We start from the raw sequence: 18653 nt of genomic DNA, 5'->3' as shown, positions 1-18653 counted from the left end.
TAATATGAACACAAAAGTGACCAAGCAATCAAGTTAAAGAAAAAGGGGAGGAATGCAAAGATTGTTATTGCAAAGGAGTCACTATAGAATAACATGCCCATAATGAAACAAGGGAACTTAAGGCAATCCACTGCAAGAAACCAGATTACTGAAGACATGACTGGGAGCATTGCAGGGTGTAATGGTTTTTGAAATGTGGAATGGCGTGATTTGATAACCATGACAGTAGAAAGACAATGAACAAGACAGAAATCATAGGAACCTTACAGTGCAGAAGCAGGCCATCCCGCCCACTGAGTCTGCACCAACTGAGAGCATCCCACCCAGACCCTATCCCCAAACCCCAGTTATTTACTCCACTAATCCCCCCCAATCAACACATCTTTGAACACTAAGGGGCAATTTTAGCATGGCCAATCAACCTAACCTGCACACCTTTGGACTATAGGAGGAAACCCACACATACATGGGGAGAACTTGCAAATGCCACAGTCACCTGGGTCCCAGGTCCTTGGCAATGTAGCAGTGCTAAGAATCAATGACAATTGTGGAAGGGGAAGTTGAGCAAGAAATGTGCAAGCAGAAGTAAAAACAATTAGAATCATCAGGAAATTGACTGGAAGAGGCAAATGCATGGAACTCCTACTATGGCCACAGGACTCCTTTCTAACCCAGTACACAAGGGAGGATGCATTATCAGAGTTCAGGAAAATTAAGAGGCAAGTGACAGTAACATTCTGCTAAAAACTAAACAGACACCACTGATGCATAAAGACATGAACAGCAGGTCAGAGCATGAGGGGAGAAAAACTAGAACAAAGTGAACTACGAAATTAAAAAATAGTAAAAGTGCAGAAATGTCAGTATAGTATCGCATGCAGTGACAGGAAATTGGTATATTTGTTTGTGAATATTTCTGGGGAGGGAGTAGAGTGATGACAACAACAATCAAGTGGACGTGGTTTTGGAGTAAAAAGAAATGATCTGCATTCATTAGAAATAAACTAACAACTTGGGATAGACAACTAGTCTGAATGGGTGGCAGCTGTGCAGTTTAGAAAATTAGACAGACACTATTAATAATTTGTATTTAATAATTTGCTGGAAAAAGGTACAGCCAGAGAACTGGTGGCCAATTTTATATCTATTAATAAAAATGGAATCCACCGAAAAGGAGAAAGGGGAGAGAGACACTAGGAGAAAAGGACAAAAAGAGGATCACGTGGAGCATAATCACCAACATGACATGTGATGACTGGCCTATTTATGCTATATATTGTGCAGTTTTAAGCACCACGAGATAAAGCCAAAAGCAAGCTTAATTGCATCTAGGTGCATTAAAAGTACATTCCAGTATTAAATCTAGCTGCAGAGGAGAGTCAAAAGAAAATTGATCAAACACCAAAAACTGGGTTGAGGGCTCATGTTACAAGTAGGAAGCCTGGATTACAAAGTAGATTGTATAGCGAGCAGGCACAAAAAAAATCTACCTGCAGTCAGTCTCGTGTCAGTATATTTAGAATCCAACATGAATTTCAAGTTAGCTATTTTTTTTATCAACTACTCAAACATGCATACCTGGGTACGGCTTTAAAAGCACCAAATTAAGCAGTTTCCATCCAGATTGCAGAAGTTGGGAAGTATGGCAGTAAAATATCTACAATTATTAAGAACCGTCAAATTTGATTACATGTACCACACAATGGATGCCAATGGAGAGAGTGAACACAGCTCAAAGCACACAATGAACCATCAACCCCAGTAATCTCAAGTTACTGCATTAACCTTTGTCGCCGAGAATATTGTCCCACACTACCTCATGGATCACTGATTAGGCTCCAATGAAGTTATGCTGGGAAATGCAGTTACTTAACCACAAACACCATTTAACTTGAATATTCATCTACCAAGACAGCAGAATGCAGTGGTGCATGCAATTGTTAGTACAAAACTGCATGTTATCATGCACCAGTACACCAAATGTCGTACCAGGTCGGTCCAGCCAGACATCATTGCAGTTCTGATGTACGTCCACCTCTTGCCAGGAACCTCTTGGAAAAGCTGAGCAACAGTATAAGCCATTATTCAGAATCTATCCACAGCAAAAACAAGGTAAGTGCCTACAAACTTTACTGGCTACATAAACTCTCTCCAACAGCTGGCTGCCGGTTCCCTAAAAGACAGGGTGGCAGTGCAATTTGCAGGAATAACTTGAAATATATGGCTGAAACAAAAAGAGCATCCTTTTGTTGGGCAGTGACAAGTTACTAAGCAGGTGGTTATTGCTGTTAGTGCTGTCATTTGTGTCAAAGATTTTGCTTGCCGATCAAAGTTAACGCTAACTTGGTAAATGGAAGGTAGGGAAACTTGGGACAAAACGAGCAGACAGTAACAAGTGTCAGGCCAGCTCTATGTGAAAGATCCTATGACATTCAATGCCAAACTTCATGCTTTTTCCTCACACTAATTTAAGTGCAAAAAAGTGCAGACTTACAAATCCTCAACATTGGATAATTATTAGAGCGATTTGTTCCAAGTGGATTATAAGCTGTAAAAGAAATGGGAACTGTCAATTCACCAGATGCAGCCATTTGGATTTTAGCCAACTGCAAGCATTAAATTGCATTGCAACTTGGTGATCAACTTTGCCACTTTTGCTAATAAAAATGGCGACATCACGATCTGCAGACAACTTTTAAATTAACTTACTAAAGCAAAACCACAGTCCAAGAGTTGCATATTTCCAAGTAGAAATTAATCTTTTCCACTTTGCAATTTGGAATTTTCTGATGAGAACAAAGAGAACAGTGGTGTGCTTGGAGAGAAAGAAAACATTTCGCCCATGCTTAACTTTTTGTACGTGTATGAAGCACATTTCTGCAATGGGCCACCTAACCATGGAAATGAAGGACTTAACTGAACTACACAATTTGATCCAAGTTAAGCAACTATTTATAGAGGAGCAAAGTACTATATTATAAAGATAACATCTGGAGAGTGAACAATTAATACTATGACAAAAAGTCAATGACAGGAAACAATTAACTTTCTCTTCCGGTTCTACCAAACTGGAGAATTTGCAACATTTTTCAGACCACTACTACACTAACTTGGTAGCAATCCTCTGCCAAGGAAAATTGCTTCGTCCTATGCACTCTTCCTCAGCCCTCAAATGAATCCCCCCAGAATTGCCTCTATGATGTATGAAAACAATTTCACCTACAGATAGCTAAAATTCACCAGCCCTGACAACATGCTTGCAAATCTTCCCCGTATCCCTTCCAATTTAATCACATCCTCACTGTAACGCAGTGAACAAAGAACATTGCAGCATAGGAACAGGTCTTTCAACCCTCCAAACCTGCACCGACCAAATAGTGAACAAAAGTACAAGTTTATTTAAAAATAAAGTTTAGCATTTGACATGTGCCACATAATTAGGTTGGTTAACAAAGTTGGGCAGTGTTAAATGGGATAAAAAGCTTGCATTAAAGACAGAAAAGAAGTCATGGCAAATGTTTGTTTTTCAGACTGAAAGATGGTAGACAGCAGTGTTTCCAAGGGAGTGCAACAGGGCCACTTTTTTGATATACTTTAGAAGTGCCTTGGATATCAGAATAGAACAAATTTTCAAAATTAGGAGATTTGGCAAATGAGAGGTTACACCAATCAACAAGACTGATGGACTAGCAGACAAGCAGCAGATGGAATGTAATACAGAGGAATGAGGTGTTGCTCTGAGGAGGAGATCAGAGACAGTATAGATTCAATGGCACAGTGGGGGCAGTGGCCAGAAGGTTCATAAGTATAGAATTTTTAAGGTTGAATTACACAACAAGCACCTGGGATCAAGGACTTCATAAATAACTGCACCAAAATGCTATCAGATCCCTTCCATAGCTTTATTGCCAGAAGTCCAGAATGGCCACTTTTCTTGTTGAGCCACGAGCCCAAGTGTCAAAAGAATAGAGAAACAGAAGAGGCTGTAGGGTTGGAGTTGAGCTGCATAACCAGATGCTTTAAAGACAAAGGACAATCCAAGTTGTAATTTGAGGACCAGGAGCCATGTTGGTCATGAGACATTAGAATAGCAATATAGCATTGCAATAATCAAATCAATACAAGATGAGAGGCAAATTTGTTTGAGCGAGACTTACCTACATCCTACAAAAAAGGTAGCACAGCAATTTAGTGGGATCCACAAAAAGTAAAATACCACTGGAATATTCAACCAGTGCAACCACCTGCAAAAAGACTTTGGAAATAAGTTTTAGACTGTGTTCAAGGTTTAATAGCAGGTAGCAGATTAAAAACAACTGACTAATTTTTAAAATCTGCAGATCTGGATTTAGTCCCAGCACAGGGGAAGTGAGAATGATATTCTTCAAGTGACTTATACAAAAGGTTGAGATTTAGAACAGCTACATGGGTAGGCTACTATTCCAGAAATAGCTATAGTACTGAACAATCTAAAAACGTGAGAAATTTCACATTTAGAATTGTCAAGTTATGAACTGGCATGGAACATTGCTCAAGCATCTTATACACTTCATACCTTTGGACTTCAAATAATACCAGGTATCACCCATCAGGAACCAGTTTATTATTCCGGAACAGTTTTTAAAATTAGCCCTGCAGATCTTCTCTACTCAGGGTTTACTTTTTGCATGGGGATGGAGTTTTAAACAAGGTTAACTCCCAAAAGATCCCTGGACCCCACCACCCCCAAGCAGCAGAGGCATCCAGCTAAGTAAGCCCACCTGCTGTTGTATGACTGCATTTCTTCTATTCTAACTCAAACAAACATGGGAACTGTCTTGCATTCTGGCAACCTGTAAAGTCTAGCATTTTAGGTAGCTACCTTCACAACTATAACCTGCCCAGAACTCAACATTACCTCTTGAAATATTACGATGAACTTTAAAACTAAATCAGTGTAAACCGATGGATGTTTCAGATATATACACTTCTCTAAACAGGATCAAAAGCAGTTCAGTTCCAATTACTCTAGATCCTCAAGAACCAGCTGCTGGCTCCCCTTCTCCAAATGCAATTCTAGTTGCTCCTCCCAGATCATTGCTCATCATGTGTATCTAGCAGATTGAAAGCAACTTAAATTCAGAGACAGGACTGAACTTTGTTCACATTCCTACCCTTCAATTTATATTTCAATGTACAAACTTCACTTCCAAAATGTTCCAGCTATCAATCCTGTGTTTACAGCACAATTATAAACCAAGAGTCATGCATGTTTGTCAAAAATCAGTTGCATGCCCACAGAACGTGGTTCTTGGGTTGGCTGTGCGCGCTTTATTAAAGTACCTAATAAAAAAATAGTAGGGTTCTGGAAAACAAGTTTACTACTAATTAAATCTACAATTACAGAAGAGAAGTTACAAAAGTACAAAACACTCCATTTCTGGGAAGGTATCCAATAGTAAACATTTGGAATTTTCATTTGGAACAAAAACAAATTACTCCAATTGAATCTGTCTCCAAAAACCCTGAGCCGAAGTATAAAGAGGAGAGGTTAGGTTGATTAGGAACCAAAAAGGGGGCTGATACGTGGGGGCAGAAGGCATGGCTGGGATACATCCTCAAAAGAACTTGCCAAAGTGGTACTGATCCACGTCAGATCAGCCATGATCTTATTGAATGGCGGGGCAGGCTCGAGGGGCTAGATGGCCTACTCCTGCTCCTATTTCTTATGTTCTTATGTTCAAACAAAAACTGCAAAGCCATGTCTACTGTCTCTAATAATGGACTCGAGCATTTCACCAACGACAGATATTAGACCAACTGCCCTATCGTTCCCTGCTTCATGCCTCCCTCAGTTACATTAGTGGTTTTCCAATCCACTGGGGCCTTTCCAGAATCGAGACAATTTTGAAGATTAAAAAATGCATCCGTTAACTCTGCAGCCACCTCCTTTAAGATTCAAAGGATGCAGGCCATTAAGTCCCGTCAGCCTTCAGTTCCATTAGTTTGCTAGAACTCAGTTCCTCTCTCCCTTTCACTTCGTTTTCCTATTATTCTTGGATTGCTCATGTCTTCTACCGCAAGGACAGATAAATATTTTTACAAAGTCTTATTCCCAAGTTTCTCATTATTTTGAAATGCTTGTAGTTGTGAAGTACCTAAATTTCTTAATTATGCCAGCTGCCATGATTTAAATATATATTCTTGCAACAGAACATCTGTGCGTTATAGATCGATAGCAGTATAAATAACTTCACTGCTATGTCATTGCTCTGAACCAGCAGGAGCTTCTGAAAAGGTACTGCATGTACAAACACTTCATTCGTCCTCTATTCTCTTAGAGATCAATTCATACACTCCACAGGGGTCATTACAGTCAATTTCTTTAGATGAGAGAAATCTATATAAACAGCTGCAAAAAGCAGCTTAATAGAAGCAACATTCAAAATCATGGACATAAACTCCAGTTGCAGCCTTCGAGCTTAAACACACCTTAACCTCATTGTTCCATGCACTCCTGACCCTACATGATAGCTGTCAGTCATATCAGAGGCAGGTTCCACTGTACACATTTTGTACTGTTAAATCAGCTTCCAAGGGAGTTTGTAATAGTTTCAACTGATTTAAGATCTTAAGCTGGTTCACCATTAGTGAAATTATTTTCAGTACGCAAGGACTTCACACAGCAGCTATCACTGCTGCCTCACAGCGCCAGCGACCCAGTTTCAATTCCGGCCTCAGGTTACTGTGGAGTTTGCACTTTCTCCCCGTGTCTGCGTGGGTTTCCTCCAGGTGCTCCGTTTTCCCTCCCACACTCCAAAGGTGCGTGGGTTAGGTTGATTGGCCATGGAAAATTGCCCCTTAGTATCAGGGGGACCAGCAAGGTAGATATGTGGGGTTATGGGGGATAGGGTCTGGATAGGATTGTGGTCAGTGCAGACTCGATGGGCCAAATGGCCTCCTTCTGCACAGTAGGGATTCTATAGACATTGCTTGTACTGTAAACTAACATGCAATTAACCAATTCTTTGCAGGAGCGATGCGTAAACATTTGCTTTGAATAAACACTGGAGGTCAGGGTGTCCGGCAATCTTATGGGAGTTGTCAGTCATGCTACTGCAACAAATTCCTGGCTAGTTTTCAGACATTAAATTACTGCTCACACCTTCTGGCTTTAGACAGACTGGAGAAAGACAGCTTCAAGATAACTAATATAGTTTGAAGATAAATATAAGTGTGATCAGCCAAACCCCACTTTCTTGGCCAGTTTTTGGTATCCAGTGTTAAACTTGCAGCAGTCAAACTGATGAGCACCATGTCTGATGACTTTTGCATACTAATTATAATGCATATTCTTATGTAGCTTGGTTTGGTTACAGGTTAATACTAGCTGCTTTGTCCTTAAGGCAACTAGCTGTAACCAGACAGCAGCAGCTTAAATACAAAACCTGCTGTCTACAAATCAAATACATGTTTCCTTCCCCAATTACATCAGAACAATAATACAATGCCATAAAGTAAATGAAAGTAAAGTTAAAGTAAATGCCATAAAGTAAACCACTAGTCCTCCTAGTGGAGAAAGCATCCTAACATGACAGTGCTTTTCTGCAGTTCACATACACATAACCTTATAGGGATCCCCGAGGAAAGTCAGGATTGCTCATTTATCCCAGCAGGACTTTTCAAAAACTCAATTGAAATAGACCCCAAAGAAACACCAAGCTGCTGCAAGTCAGACTGGAAAAATGAACCATGTGAACTTGTTAGGAAACACAAAGGCAGCAACTTTGTGATTCAGCCAATGTTTCCCATAACATCCTGACAGGCTGGATCAACTCTCGTCTAAATAGCATGCAATCTGCTTGGCATAAAACCTGCTTCAAGTAGTTTACTTTGTAAATACTAAAGCACATGTTTAACAGATAAGGACAACACTGACCCCATTTAAGCACTATCCTGAATCAACAACTTGGAAGTAATTCAGCCAGAGGTACTTGTGGAAATCCTGCTTCCGATAGGGAAACATTCACCTGTGCTAATCAGAATTGATCTAGTTTGATCTGCAAGTTTGCGAATATCCCAACTTATGCCCCTAATTCTCATTTAGAAAGAAATCCTTCACCAGATTCCACCCACAGGCAGTTCAGACTTTAGGGCTGGGGAATATTTCCTTCTGTTCAACTCCAACTGTTGAGTTTGAAATATGCTTTGTATGTGAAGCCATTAGATGGAAACTATGGAAGCAAATAGTGTATCATTGCTAAATTGACAAAAACTTTACAATTTAGGTACCAGTATTAGTGGAACATTTGCTGACCTATGGTAGATAAGACTACATCAACTAAGAAAAACTGGAAACTTCCACGAAAAGTGAAACGGCTATGCTAATAAAATTCAAACGAGGACATCTCATTCCAGTGGAAGAAAAGGACCGTTGCAGTCAAAGATAAAATGTGATGAATAAGCAGAGGAATAATATGAAAGATGCAGGATCTACAATTATCAGTTGTGTGCTCCATACTTACCTGACCAATTAAGTTTCAAGCAGGGTACAACAAAGTGTTAACTCAGTATATTTCAACCACTCATTCTAGATCTTGAGCAAGTTATATCTACTTACCATTCTTGGATGCTTCTTTATTTCTTAGATGAGGAGGAATATAACGCCCCTCTATAAAAAAGGAAGATTCAACATTTGAAATTTTGCTCATGGTGAACTTTTCCAATGGTTAAAAATGCCCATTTACAGGGTTTAGGCCACTTTGAAAAAACAAGTTCAATGTCACCATCAACCCCATCAATCGCAAAATTGAGCTGCTGGTCCTATGTCTTTTTTGTACTTTTACACACCCAATGTTATTAGCCTGGACACATCATTTTTCCACTCAGGCCAAATTCACGTTTGTTTTACTGTCCCCGTCCACCATTCAATTATTTCAAGAGTAGCAAAGGCCCACTATTGCACTCACTAACGCTAAGATTTAGGGTGACAATTGCAGAATTTTTAAATAATCAAACATGCAAGTGACTTTATAAAATAAAATAGTCAGATATGAACTGCCACTCAAATCCATAATCATGCTCAGTTTTCAAAACTTCTCTACAGCCCATGTTAAACTGACAGATTTGTACATCTCCCCCCCTAAGCAATAGTGTCATTTATAATTTTCCCAATCCAAAAGGTGTGTAATTGTTCAATTTGCCCACAAATTGCAACACCAGTTCCGTTCAGCGCTGCTGGACCAATCACTTCAAGTCTCATTATTTTGGTTTGTAACTGCAAAAGCCAAAAGATCCTCCCCAGGACTTACATTCAGGTTTGCTACCTTGTTATACTTTGCATGCCAGATACATTGTTCTATCACAATATAGTTTAGTTACGGTACAAATGTAGCTCGTGTAATGGAAATACCTGCAAAAAACTACTTACTGCCTGCACCACCAGCACTCTGGGCATCACCAGCTGACGATGTCAAGTCTAGGCCAGCAAGCTGAAACAGAACAAACAAGGTTTAGATTCAGTTAAGCAGTTACTATATCCACCTTTTCTGTAATTACATCAGTGTTGATTATTCAGGCTGTGAATTTGTGGAAAGACTCAGACCCATACACAGAATGCAGTAACTACTATATCAAGCCAAATTTACTTACACAACCCCAGGCCATTCAGTACACTTGTCATTAGCCTACAGAACATAGCTATGGGATGTACTGTAATTAGCAGCTTTCGAACACACGTATCGCTCATGGTATGACTTAAAAGATGAAGCAGTCAGAAGGGTGGGCAGCAATGTGCTTTGCCTAAAGGCAGGTCTTTGGCTCAGTCTTTGCCACATCTGTCCTGTGCCAGTCCAACAGGATTGAAACTACAGGCAAAAAATTAAATCTGCTCTCCAAATGACAAGCAGCAAGCAAAAACAAAAGGGGATTCTTTTTTTGAAGTTCCCCACATAATATCACATTATAGCTCCTCAATAGTCCCAACCTCCACCTGGCCTGGCTTTTGAGTTTACAGGCAACAGCTTGGAATAACCAAACATCAAATCCTTTCAATGTCTCATAAGTGGTGGGCACTGCTGGCAAAACCAACAAGTATTCAATCTCCAAGTGCCTCAAGGTGCCAGTGAGCTGTCTTCTAGAACCACCCCAGTCCATTAGTGTAGGTACACCTACCGTGTCCCAGGATTTCAGCCCAGAAGTGAAGAATTAACAATGTAGTTCCAAGTCAGGATGGTGAGTGCTTGGGAGGGGAGTTTGCAGATGATGTAATCCCCATGCATCTTGCCCTTCTAGATGGTAGAGGTCATAGCTTTGAAAAAAGGACACATGGCAAATTGCTGCAGTGCATCTTGCAAATTGTACAAACCATTTTGCAGCAAGTGGTGCAGGGAGTGAACATTTGGATGGATGCCAATCAAGCAGACTACTTTGTCCTAAACAGTCAAGCTGTGTGTTGTTGGGCCTGTATTTGTTCAGGTAATAGGAGAGCATTCCATCATACTTCCAACTTCTTCCATGCAAATGGTGGACAGGTGGGCTACCTGCCACAGAACTCCCAGCCTCTGACCTGCACTTCTAACCGCAGCATTTACATAGCTGTTACAGTTCATGCCACTTGATAGAAAATGGTCACTGCCTGGGATTGTAGCAGGAATGTTACTTTCTACTTATCAACCCAAGCCTGAATATAGCCAAGACACAGTCACTGAATTAGTGTTTGAGTGGTGAACAGTACAGAACCTCATGCAGAGAACATCCCCACTTATGATGGAAAGAAGATCATTGATGAAGTAGCTGAGATGGTTGGGTCTAGCTCAGAACCCTGAGGAACTCTTGCAGTGATTGAATAACCACCATCTTGCGTCAGATATGACACCAACCAGTGGCGTGAGAGCTGGTTACAGCAGAGTAGGTGATGGGCAGTAATTAGCTGGTTTGGATTTGTCCTGCCTTGTGTACAGAACATATCTGGGAAATTTTCCCCATTGCCAGGAGATACCAATGCTGTAGCCATAGTGAAACAGCTTGGCTAGAGGCACAGCAAGTTCTGGAGTTCAAGGCTGCTCTTTAAATGTATCTGCTACAGAAAGATCTGCATGTAATCGGCCGATTTGAAAAAATTTGATATGTAGAGCAAGTCCCATTGGTACAGAAGGGCCCAACTTGCCAGGCCATCAGCAACTGGAGATGAGGTGGTGGTGGATAATGAAAACAGTCCAAATGTTGTTGGATTCTTGGTCACCTGCCCAGCACCAAGTCTCTGATTTTCTTTAATTTCCTTTAATGGAGGAATCATCAAAAATGTAACCCTGCCCTGTTTCCCCCTTCCAAGTGTGTGCTCAGCCTTTTGTGAAAGACAAATCATTTTGTCCAAGTCTGAGACAGAAAACCATCCATACCAAGATGTTACACTGTTTACTGGCAAACTTATTCCATTCAAAGCTGCATAAATTGAAAACAAACTCCATGAACAGACTAGTAGAAATTTTAACAGGCTCAAATTAAATAAATTGCCACATTCTTTCCAAGAAGGTCAGCCAGACAAAATTATCCTATAACAAATGTTCCTTAATATAAAAGATGTTCTGAGAGGTGGGGGGATTGCTTTCACAGACCAAATTAAGCTCTTCTATACTTAAACATCAATGAGACGCAAGTTCAGCTTGATGACCATCATCCCATGGCTCATGAACATATGCTGGTGAGCAGTCTGACAACTCTACAATTTCAATTATTTGCATTGCATTCTCAAATCCTGATCTATTCCACCCTACAAGCTTTCCTAGATTTTCACATTTTTTGTGCACTCAATTTTAATGTCACCATTGGTGGCTGTGCCCAAGCTCCTGCATTTCCTCCCTGCCTCATTTTTAAAATTCATTCATGAGACATAGGCATCGCTGGCTGGCCAGCATTTACTGCCCAATCCTAGTTTACCCTTCGAGGGCATTGAGTCTACCGCATTGCTGTGTCTCTGGAGTTAAATGTAGGTCAGACCAGGTAAGGGTGGCAGATTTCCTTGCCTAAAAGGACATTAGTGAACCAGATGGGTTTTTCTGACAATCAATGGTCTCATGGTCATCAGTAGATTCTTAATTTTAGATTTTTGAATTCAAATTCCACCATCTGCCGTGGCAGGTTTCGAACCCTGGTCCCCAGAACATTAGTTGAGTTTCTGGATTAATACTCTAGCAATAACACTATTAGGCCATTGCCTCCCACTATCCCAATCACCTTGTTAAAGCTTCTATTAAGTGTTAATTTAAAGGGCACCACATACCCTTGCGCTATGCAGATCAAATACACCTCAGACATTTACTGAGGTTCATGAGCACAAATTGTACACACCATGTATTCGCACAGCAAAATCTGGTTATCAGAACAAGTCTCATTAAAAATACCAACTCCAACACATCCAAATAAACTTCCTGTCATCATGAATCACATGTCCTGTTATGATTCATGTGTCAACTTCATAAACACCACTTTATAACGGAAGGTGCCAATTGAAATTGGACATAACCCTGTTTCTCCATCCCCAGTGAACAGCTGCTTGACGATTTAAATATTGTAGCTGCCTCAGAGTTCAGAGCTCTATGAGACCATACTCCAAGAGTCGAGATATGTAGAAGTTATTTCATAACCGAGGAAATAGTAGACAAGACATTCTTTGGCATATGGCACTTACTAGGAAGCGTTCTTCCCAAAGGCACCAATTTAATATTGCTCCAGTCTACTGAATGAATTTTCTCCAATGTGCTATTCAACTCAGGGCAATGAGAAAGTCTAGTAGCTCACCCTAGTGAAAATTCTTATCCTTGCTTAATTTTCTGCTCTGGAATCACTGATCAATTATTTATACTTGTCCCACTCCCTGATCCACAGGGAACTAGAGAGCCTCTGGCCCAGCTGCAACTAACCACAGAACAGGCAAGAAACCAGACCTGCTCAGGATGCCTCAGTGAAAAACTTACTAGGCTGTTACCATAAATACATTGGTATCCATATCAGGAAAGGAACAGGCTGAGATAATACTCTCAGTAAGAAAGTCCAGAGTGCTAAGAATGTGGAACTCTACCACAGGGGGTGGTTGAAGCAAACAGTGTAGATGGTTAACTGGACCAAATAGTCTGTCCTGTATATCCAATGAAGTCTAACAACACTAATTGCACATCACCTACAGTTTGACATTATTTCCAAAATGCTCGGGTCAAAGGTAGTGATCCCAATACTACCCAGAGGAACACTCCTAAATACGTAGAAAACTCGTTTTACCTTTAGCCAATTTTGTATTCATGTCCCTATCCCTTTAGTACCATGGACAGGGATCTTTTGTCAAACATATCAGCCCTGTCACTTTAAAAAACTGACCTGAAACATTAACTGTTTCTCTCCCCAAAGATGCTACCCAACGTGCCTGAATATTGAGCATTTTCAATTATGCCAAAGTACTCACTCAGTACACAAGTCATGTTTGCTGTGTCTAAGAGAGCCACTTTTTGGTTCCACTTCTGCTGACTTGCTTCAGAGGCCTGTGTTCATCCAGTCTCATCAGAAGTCTGAAAACCAGCAACCTCAGGAGAGTGTACATGTTGGACTGTGGATCTTCCCAGTTTTCGGTGGCAAGGTGATGATTTATTTTAGCTTTGCGCATATATCTGCTCCTACATGCTTGTCTGGTCCTAGAATTCGTCATTTCCCTCAGTTATAGTGTTACTTTTCATTCTAAAGGTCACACAAGGTATACCTTCCATGGATGGTTATAGGTACCGTATACCTGTCAGTAACAGGAAACTGTTGTGGAGTACATTCACACACCAGCAAGACCCACAGCAAGGCACTGATGGCGAGAGTGACACCACCTTGTAACAAAGGTTTGGGCTGAGCCAAGGAACACACCAAACAGTCTAAGCATTGGAAACGACAGACGTGCAACTACTAATGTAAAATGAAGCATTTTGTTCATGCCATTGCTTTCTGCTGTTGATTTTTGGTTAATTAAATAACTAGCAGAATACTACAAATGTTTCAGGAGCCAAATGCTTCAATACATTTTGAATAATATACTTGTCTCTATGGGGGACAGTAGAAGCATAGGATTTAGGAGTAGCAACAGACCACCCAGCCTTCCTAGCCTGCACTGCCATTAGTTAAGGTCAACTACACTTCACTTACATGTTTCACTACCTTAAATGCTTTCTGGGGAAGAATTCCACTGATCAACTCTTCAGATGAAGAAAAACCTTACTTTTAAGCTGTGCTCCCCTGTTCTAGTCTCTCCTGCATGAGGAAACATCCTCCCATTATACAACCTATCAAGTTCACAGAGGACCCTATGCTTCAATACGATCACTTCTCATTCTTCTAAACTCCAATGAGTGCAGTCCCGACTTCTTCAAAAAGGTCAAGTCCTTCATACCAGAAATGAGTCAAGCAAACCTTCACTTAACTGCTGCCGATTCTTCCTGAAGACCACCCTGCCAATTAAATTTAATAAGCAGAAATACATGATGTCTTTAGTTTTCCTAAGTGGTAAAGGAAGTCATAAGCATGTTATCGTGGATTCTTGCAGAGGTAACTACACCATTATTGACATGGAAATTTTCAATCGCACACTCATCTAGAAGCTCCTGTGCAACACACTGTTCCTATAGAACCTTTTCAAGATCAGCATCCAAGGTGTCTCATTTACCCAATATACACAAATTCAGAAAAAGCTGGGGAATGTCCATTCCAGCACAAGTAGCGTTAATTATGGCCATACAATTAACTTTAAAAAGTTAAAGTTCAGCGTGGGTCTCATTCCTTTAGGTATGGTAGAAGATACAAATTAATAATCCATGTCAATAATTCAACCTTCCTGTAGATAATTGATTTTGAAATAAACAAAATGACTTCCTGATTCACACTTGGCTCATTAACAAATCTACCTGGTTAGGCAGTCAGTAGGTCAGGCTACTGCTCTTTCAATTCGATGCTGAGTATTTCCAGTGCAAAATGTAATTACCAAAAAAAAGGAAATAAAACAATCTGACCCATTATTAATTTAGCAAGCTCCGGAGAACTCTCGAGGGAAAAAACAATTTCTACATCCGAGTAGAAAATACTTGTCTTTGTGGACTGCGATTAAATCGTCCTGGCACAAAATTATTACTCGAAGCCTATGTATATTTCGTTCAAGATGCTCACACCGATTCCTCTTGCGGATCTGGACATTCACTCTAGAAATACTGTTGGTACTTTGCGATCACGCGGTGGGTGGAAGCCACCCTGACCTACTTCTGCAATTCAAAGTCTAACGCCGGAAATTATGATTGGCAGTTCGCAAAAACAATCCGTTCGGGATTAAGATCGTCTTTTTTTTTAAAACCGAGACACTGCCGTATGACTGCGACAAGATCAACGCTGTGAAAATGATCTCGTTTAGCAAACGGGTCACACGTTGCTGAGCCAGCGCTTTCTGCATCACAGTTCATCTCAGTAAAAAATACCGCACGACAGGAGAAAATGGCATCGCATGTTCGTTACGTTTCCAGGAAACTTAAACCTTTGTGACGAACCTTCTCCACCCTTTCCACAATCGCCCGTCAGTCTTCAACATGTACACGCCCCGTCTTCGTCAGAGAAATTAATCACTGACAGCTCCATTTTAATTTTATTTAACCACCCCCACCCATTGTGCGTTTCCTATCCATCTGCCTTCTAAATACAGTTTTGCAATCCCTGCGTGAACGAACTTTCAACTAAAGTGTAAGGACCTTCCCCGAAACGATTTCCTAATCTGCCCGCAGGAAGAATTCGCCTGCTCCAGCTAATAAGGTGCTGCGCCAGACACAATGATGGCGCAGTTTCCTAGCACACTGATACCGAGTAAACAAGGCCAACAGCAGTGGGCACTGGAGCCGAGTCTCCAGCTCCAACCTGCACTCCCAGCGACAGAAACACCCAATTCTTCAGAAGCATTTACAGTCTCATTAGCTTTTATTTAAAGATCCCTAAAAAACATCTACAAACACGAATTAGTCCAAGTCATCTCGAATCCAATGTGTAGAAAACTTGTGCCAATACCGCACAAAACAGCTCTAGAAGAATGGTAAATATGAGGAAGTTACATAATTCCCTCAACTGTTGGCTTTTTAATCCAAGCAATACTGCCACGGATATATGGAACTGGGGGGAGAATGTGAAGATTAATTATTCCTTAAAGACTCAGTAGAATTTTAGTCCACTGGCGTGTCGAACCCATTAATAAATATCAATTATCCTGAGTTGGAAAGCGACTCGAGTGGATTTGATGGAATTTCCATACAAAACCAGGCCAACGCTTCACCTCCCGGTGCTGTCTCCCCTTAAAACACCGACATCCGAGCTTTATTTTTAAACAGAATTTAGGGGGGGGAAAGAGTGTGAAAGACCCCGAGGTGGGCTTTAAATGACAGCCAATGGGCCTTTGGAAACGATGGGAAATGCTCGGGGGAGGGAGGGAGAAAGAAAGGGCTCGCAGTTTAACACAAAGGCCGCCATTACACATCTCACTGGTTAAATTTCCCTGTGCGCAGTAAGGAAAGGAAAGCCGTCCTCACTACCACCACCCCCTCCCCACCAAACAGATCAGTCAAAAAGAATGTTACATGGTCAAAAATAAAAATTAACCGATTGGGAAGGGAGGGGAGGGGAGGGGGGGGGGGGTGGCAGAGAAAGAGAGAAGACTTCCTCCCCGCTCGGAAAGGTCGAAGACAAAGACCGCGGCTCGGGTTATTTCCAGCCACATTTTTTTACGCCACCATCAGGGCCCAAGCCGTCGAGAGAAACCGGAGTTCATCAAACTCACTGGAAAGGGGGGAGGGGAAGAGAGAGAGAGAGAAAGAGGAGAGAGAGGATGTGTTTCAGGCCATCCGATGGTTAAGATTCGCCCCTCACCACCACCACCAACTTATTAAAAATGGAAGGGGGGGGGGGGGGAAATAACTTTTTAAAAACCGACTCCTCCCCACTAGTTGTTGCAGCTCCGGCGACTTCGAGGGAGACAAAAGCCGCCATTGTGGGCGAGCTCCCCGCAGCCGGGCAGGGGGGGGGGGGGGGGATTGGTAGAGAGAGAGAACTCCCCCTCCCCCACATCCCCTTTAAAAACCATCATTGGAAAATAAAACGCGGAGCTCAGAGCCAACACTCACCTGCTGATCTAGATCCAGTACATTTCCGATGGCCACATGACTCATAACTAAAAAATAGTGAGTAAAAAAATCTCTGACCGAGGGAAAAAAAATGAAAAAAAAAGTTGATTTTTTTCTAAAAAGGGTCGGGAACTTTTTCTGCTGGTAGAAATCTCTTCCTTTCCTTCCTTCCTTCCTTTCCGCCCGCTTTCGATTCGTTCGTTAACAGTGAAGCAAAGTAGTGTAGAAGAAGCGCTGCCGATCGTCCGTCCGCTGCCGCACTCTCTCCCCTCGTTCCTTGGCGTCTCGTTATCGTCAACTCGCGCTATGGCCGCCGGGAGCCGGGGGGTCCGACACGTGACGCGCCCTCCGACCAATCAGCGAGCGTGCCGCTCGAGCGCGCTCGAGAGCGGATTAAAGAACGGCGCCGGTCTCGCGAGAACTACCTCTTGTCCTCCCGCTGCCCCACTCCCCCCGCAAGTATCGCGAGGCTTCCGCTCCCCTTCCCCGTTCCCCGGTGCTCGAGCCATGGCCGTTGCTCTGAATTTTATTTTTAACGTTTTAAGTTGGTCAGCTCTGGCGGGCCTTGCCTGTTCATTATCAGCCATGATACCATTCTCGCTCCTTTTCGTTTCAGGTTGTTACTCTTTTTTAAAAAAAATAAGTTTATGCCTTCTTAATAAGTAGAAAATAAGCTGGGAGTACTGGGGTCTGATTTCAAGAAGAAGTTAGATATATAGCTCTTGGGGCTAAAGGGATAGATATGGCGGGGGGGGAAACCAGGATATTGAATTCGATGATCAAAATGAATGGTGGAGCAGGCTCAAAAGGCCTACTCTTGCTTCTTGTTTCTATGTCTAGTAGCGTCCAAAAGCAGCATCACCCTCTTTCAGATTTTCAGCCTCTTGTCAATGTTTTACTTTCCTGCCCACTAACTACCACATGGAGCGGTTGAGGCAAGTAAGTTGTCTCACTGTTTTCTGGGTGCTGAGCTCACCTTTCCCAATAAACGTTGATTCTTCAATCAGTTTCGGAGGCTGAAATGTTTTAGCACTTCATCATAAAGGTGTTTGTAACATCCATCATTCGTAAGTCTTGGGATGTGATGAGCCACATGTCGATGACCACATGCTTTGTTGCCCAATGCTGTCAAATTGCTAGAGTGTGACAAACTCGCCAAACGCAATGATAATGCCAGACATGTGGCAGGAAGCTAAGGGATAAGAAACCGGAGCAGGAGAAGGCCATTTGAGCCTGCTTCAACATTCAATAAGATCATGCTTGATCTTACTGCCGCCTTATCACGAGGTTCCTGCCTATCCAAGTAACCCTTGACTCCCTTGAAGATCAAAAAGCCACCGACTCAGCCTTGAATATATAGATTTGCTATTTGTCAAAGTTTCTTGAGATGGCAGGATGCCTCATGAGGAGAAATTGAGGAGATAGTCGTGTATCGTCCAGATAGAACGTGAAGTGATCTCATTGCAACATATAAAATTTTCACAGGGCTCAACAGATGCA

At 41.7% G+C, this 18653-nt stretch overlaps 1 protein-coding gene across 14 annotated transcripts in view; it reads right to left on the bottom strand.

Annotated features, from left to right (window-relative positions):
- Positions 1-17468, bottom strand: part of ddx3xa (DEAD-box helicase 3 X-linked a) — a 51227-nt gene extending 33759 nt beyond the window's left edge. For 2 of the 14 annotated variants that reach the window (XM_078232593.1, XM_078232592.1), the window contains exons 1-5: positions 17154-17432; positions 9410-9470; positions 8600-8650; positions 2495-2548; positions 1990-2061 (exon numbers count right to left, since the gene is read on the bottom strand). In XM_078232593.1, the coding sequence (XP_078088719.1) occupies positions 1990-2061; positions 2495-2548; positions 8600-8650; positions 9410-9470; positions 17154-17198 (283 nt within the window). In that variant the 5' untranslated portion in view covers positions 17199-17432. Of the gene's footprint in view, positions 1-1989; positions 2062-2494; positions 2549-8599; positions 8651-9409; positions 9471-17153 lie in introns of all 14 variants that reach the window. The other 12 variants (XM_078232597.1, XM_078232600.1, XM_078232603.1 and 9 more) reach the window with 10 other exon arrangements.
- Between the last annotated feature and the right edge of the window lie 1185 nt (positions 17469-18653).

Source organism: Mustelus asterias, chromosome 17 (assembly GCF_964213995.1).
Source record: "Mustelus asterias chromosome 17, sMusAst1.hap1.1, whole genome shotgun sequence".
NCBI lineage: Eukaryota > Metazoa > Chordata > Chondrichthyes > Carcharhiniformes > Triakidae > Mustelus > Mustelus asterias.
The sequence above is the reverse complement of the archived record's forward strand: the minus strand, read 5'-3'. Positions and strand labels throughout refer to the sequence as shown.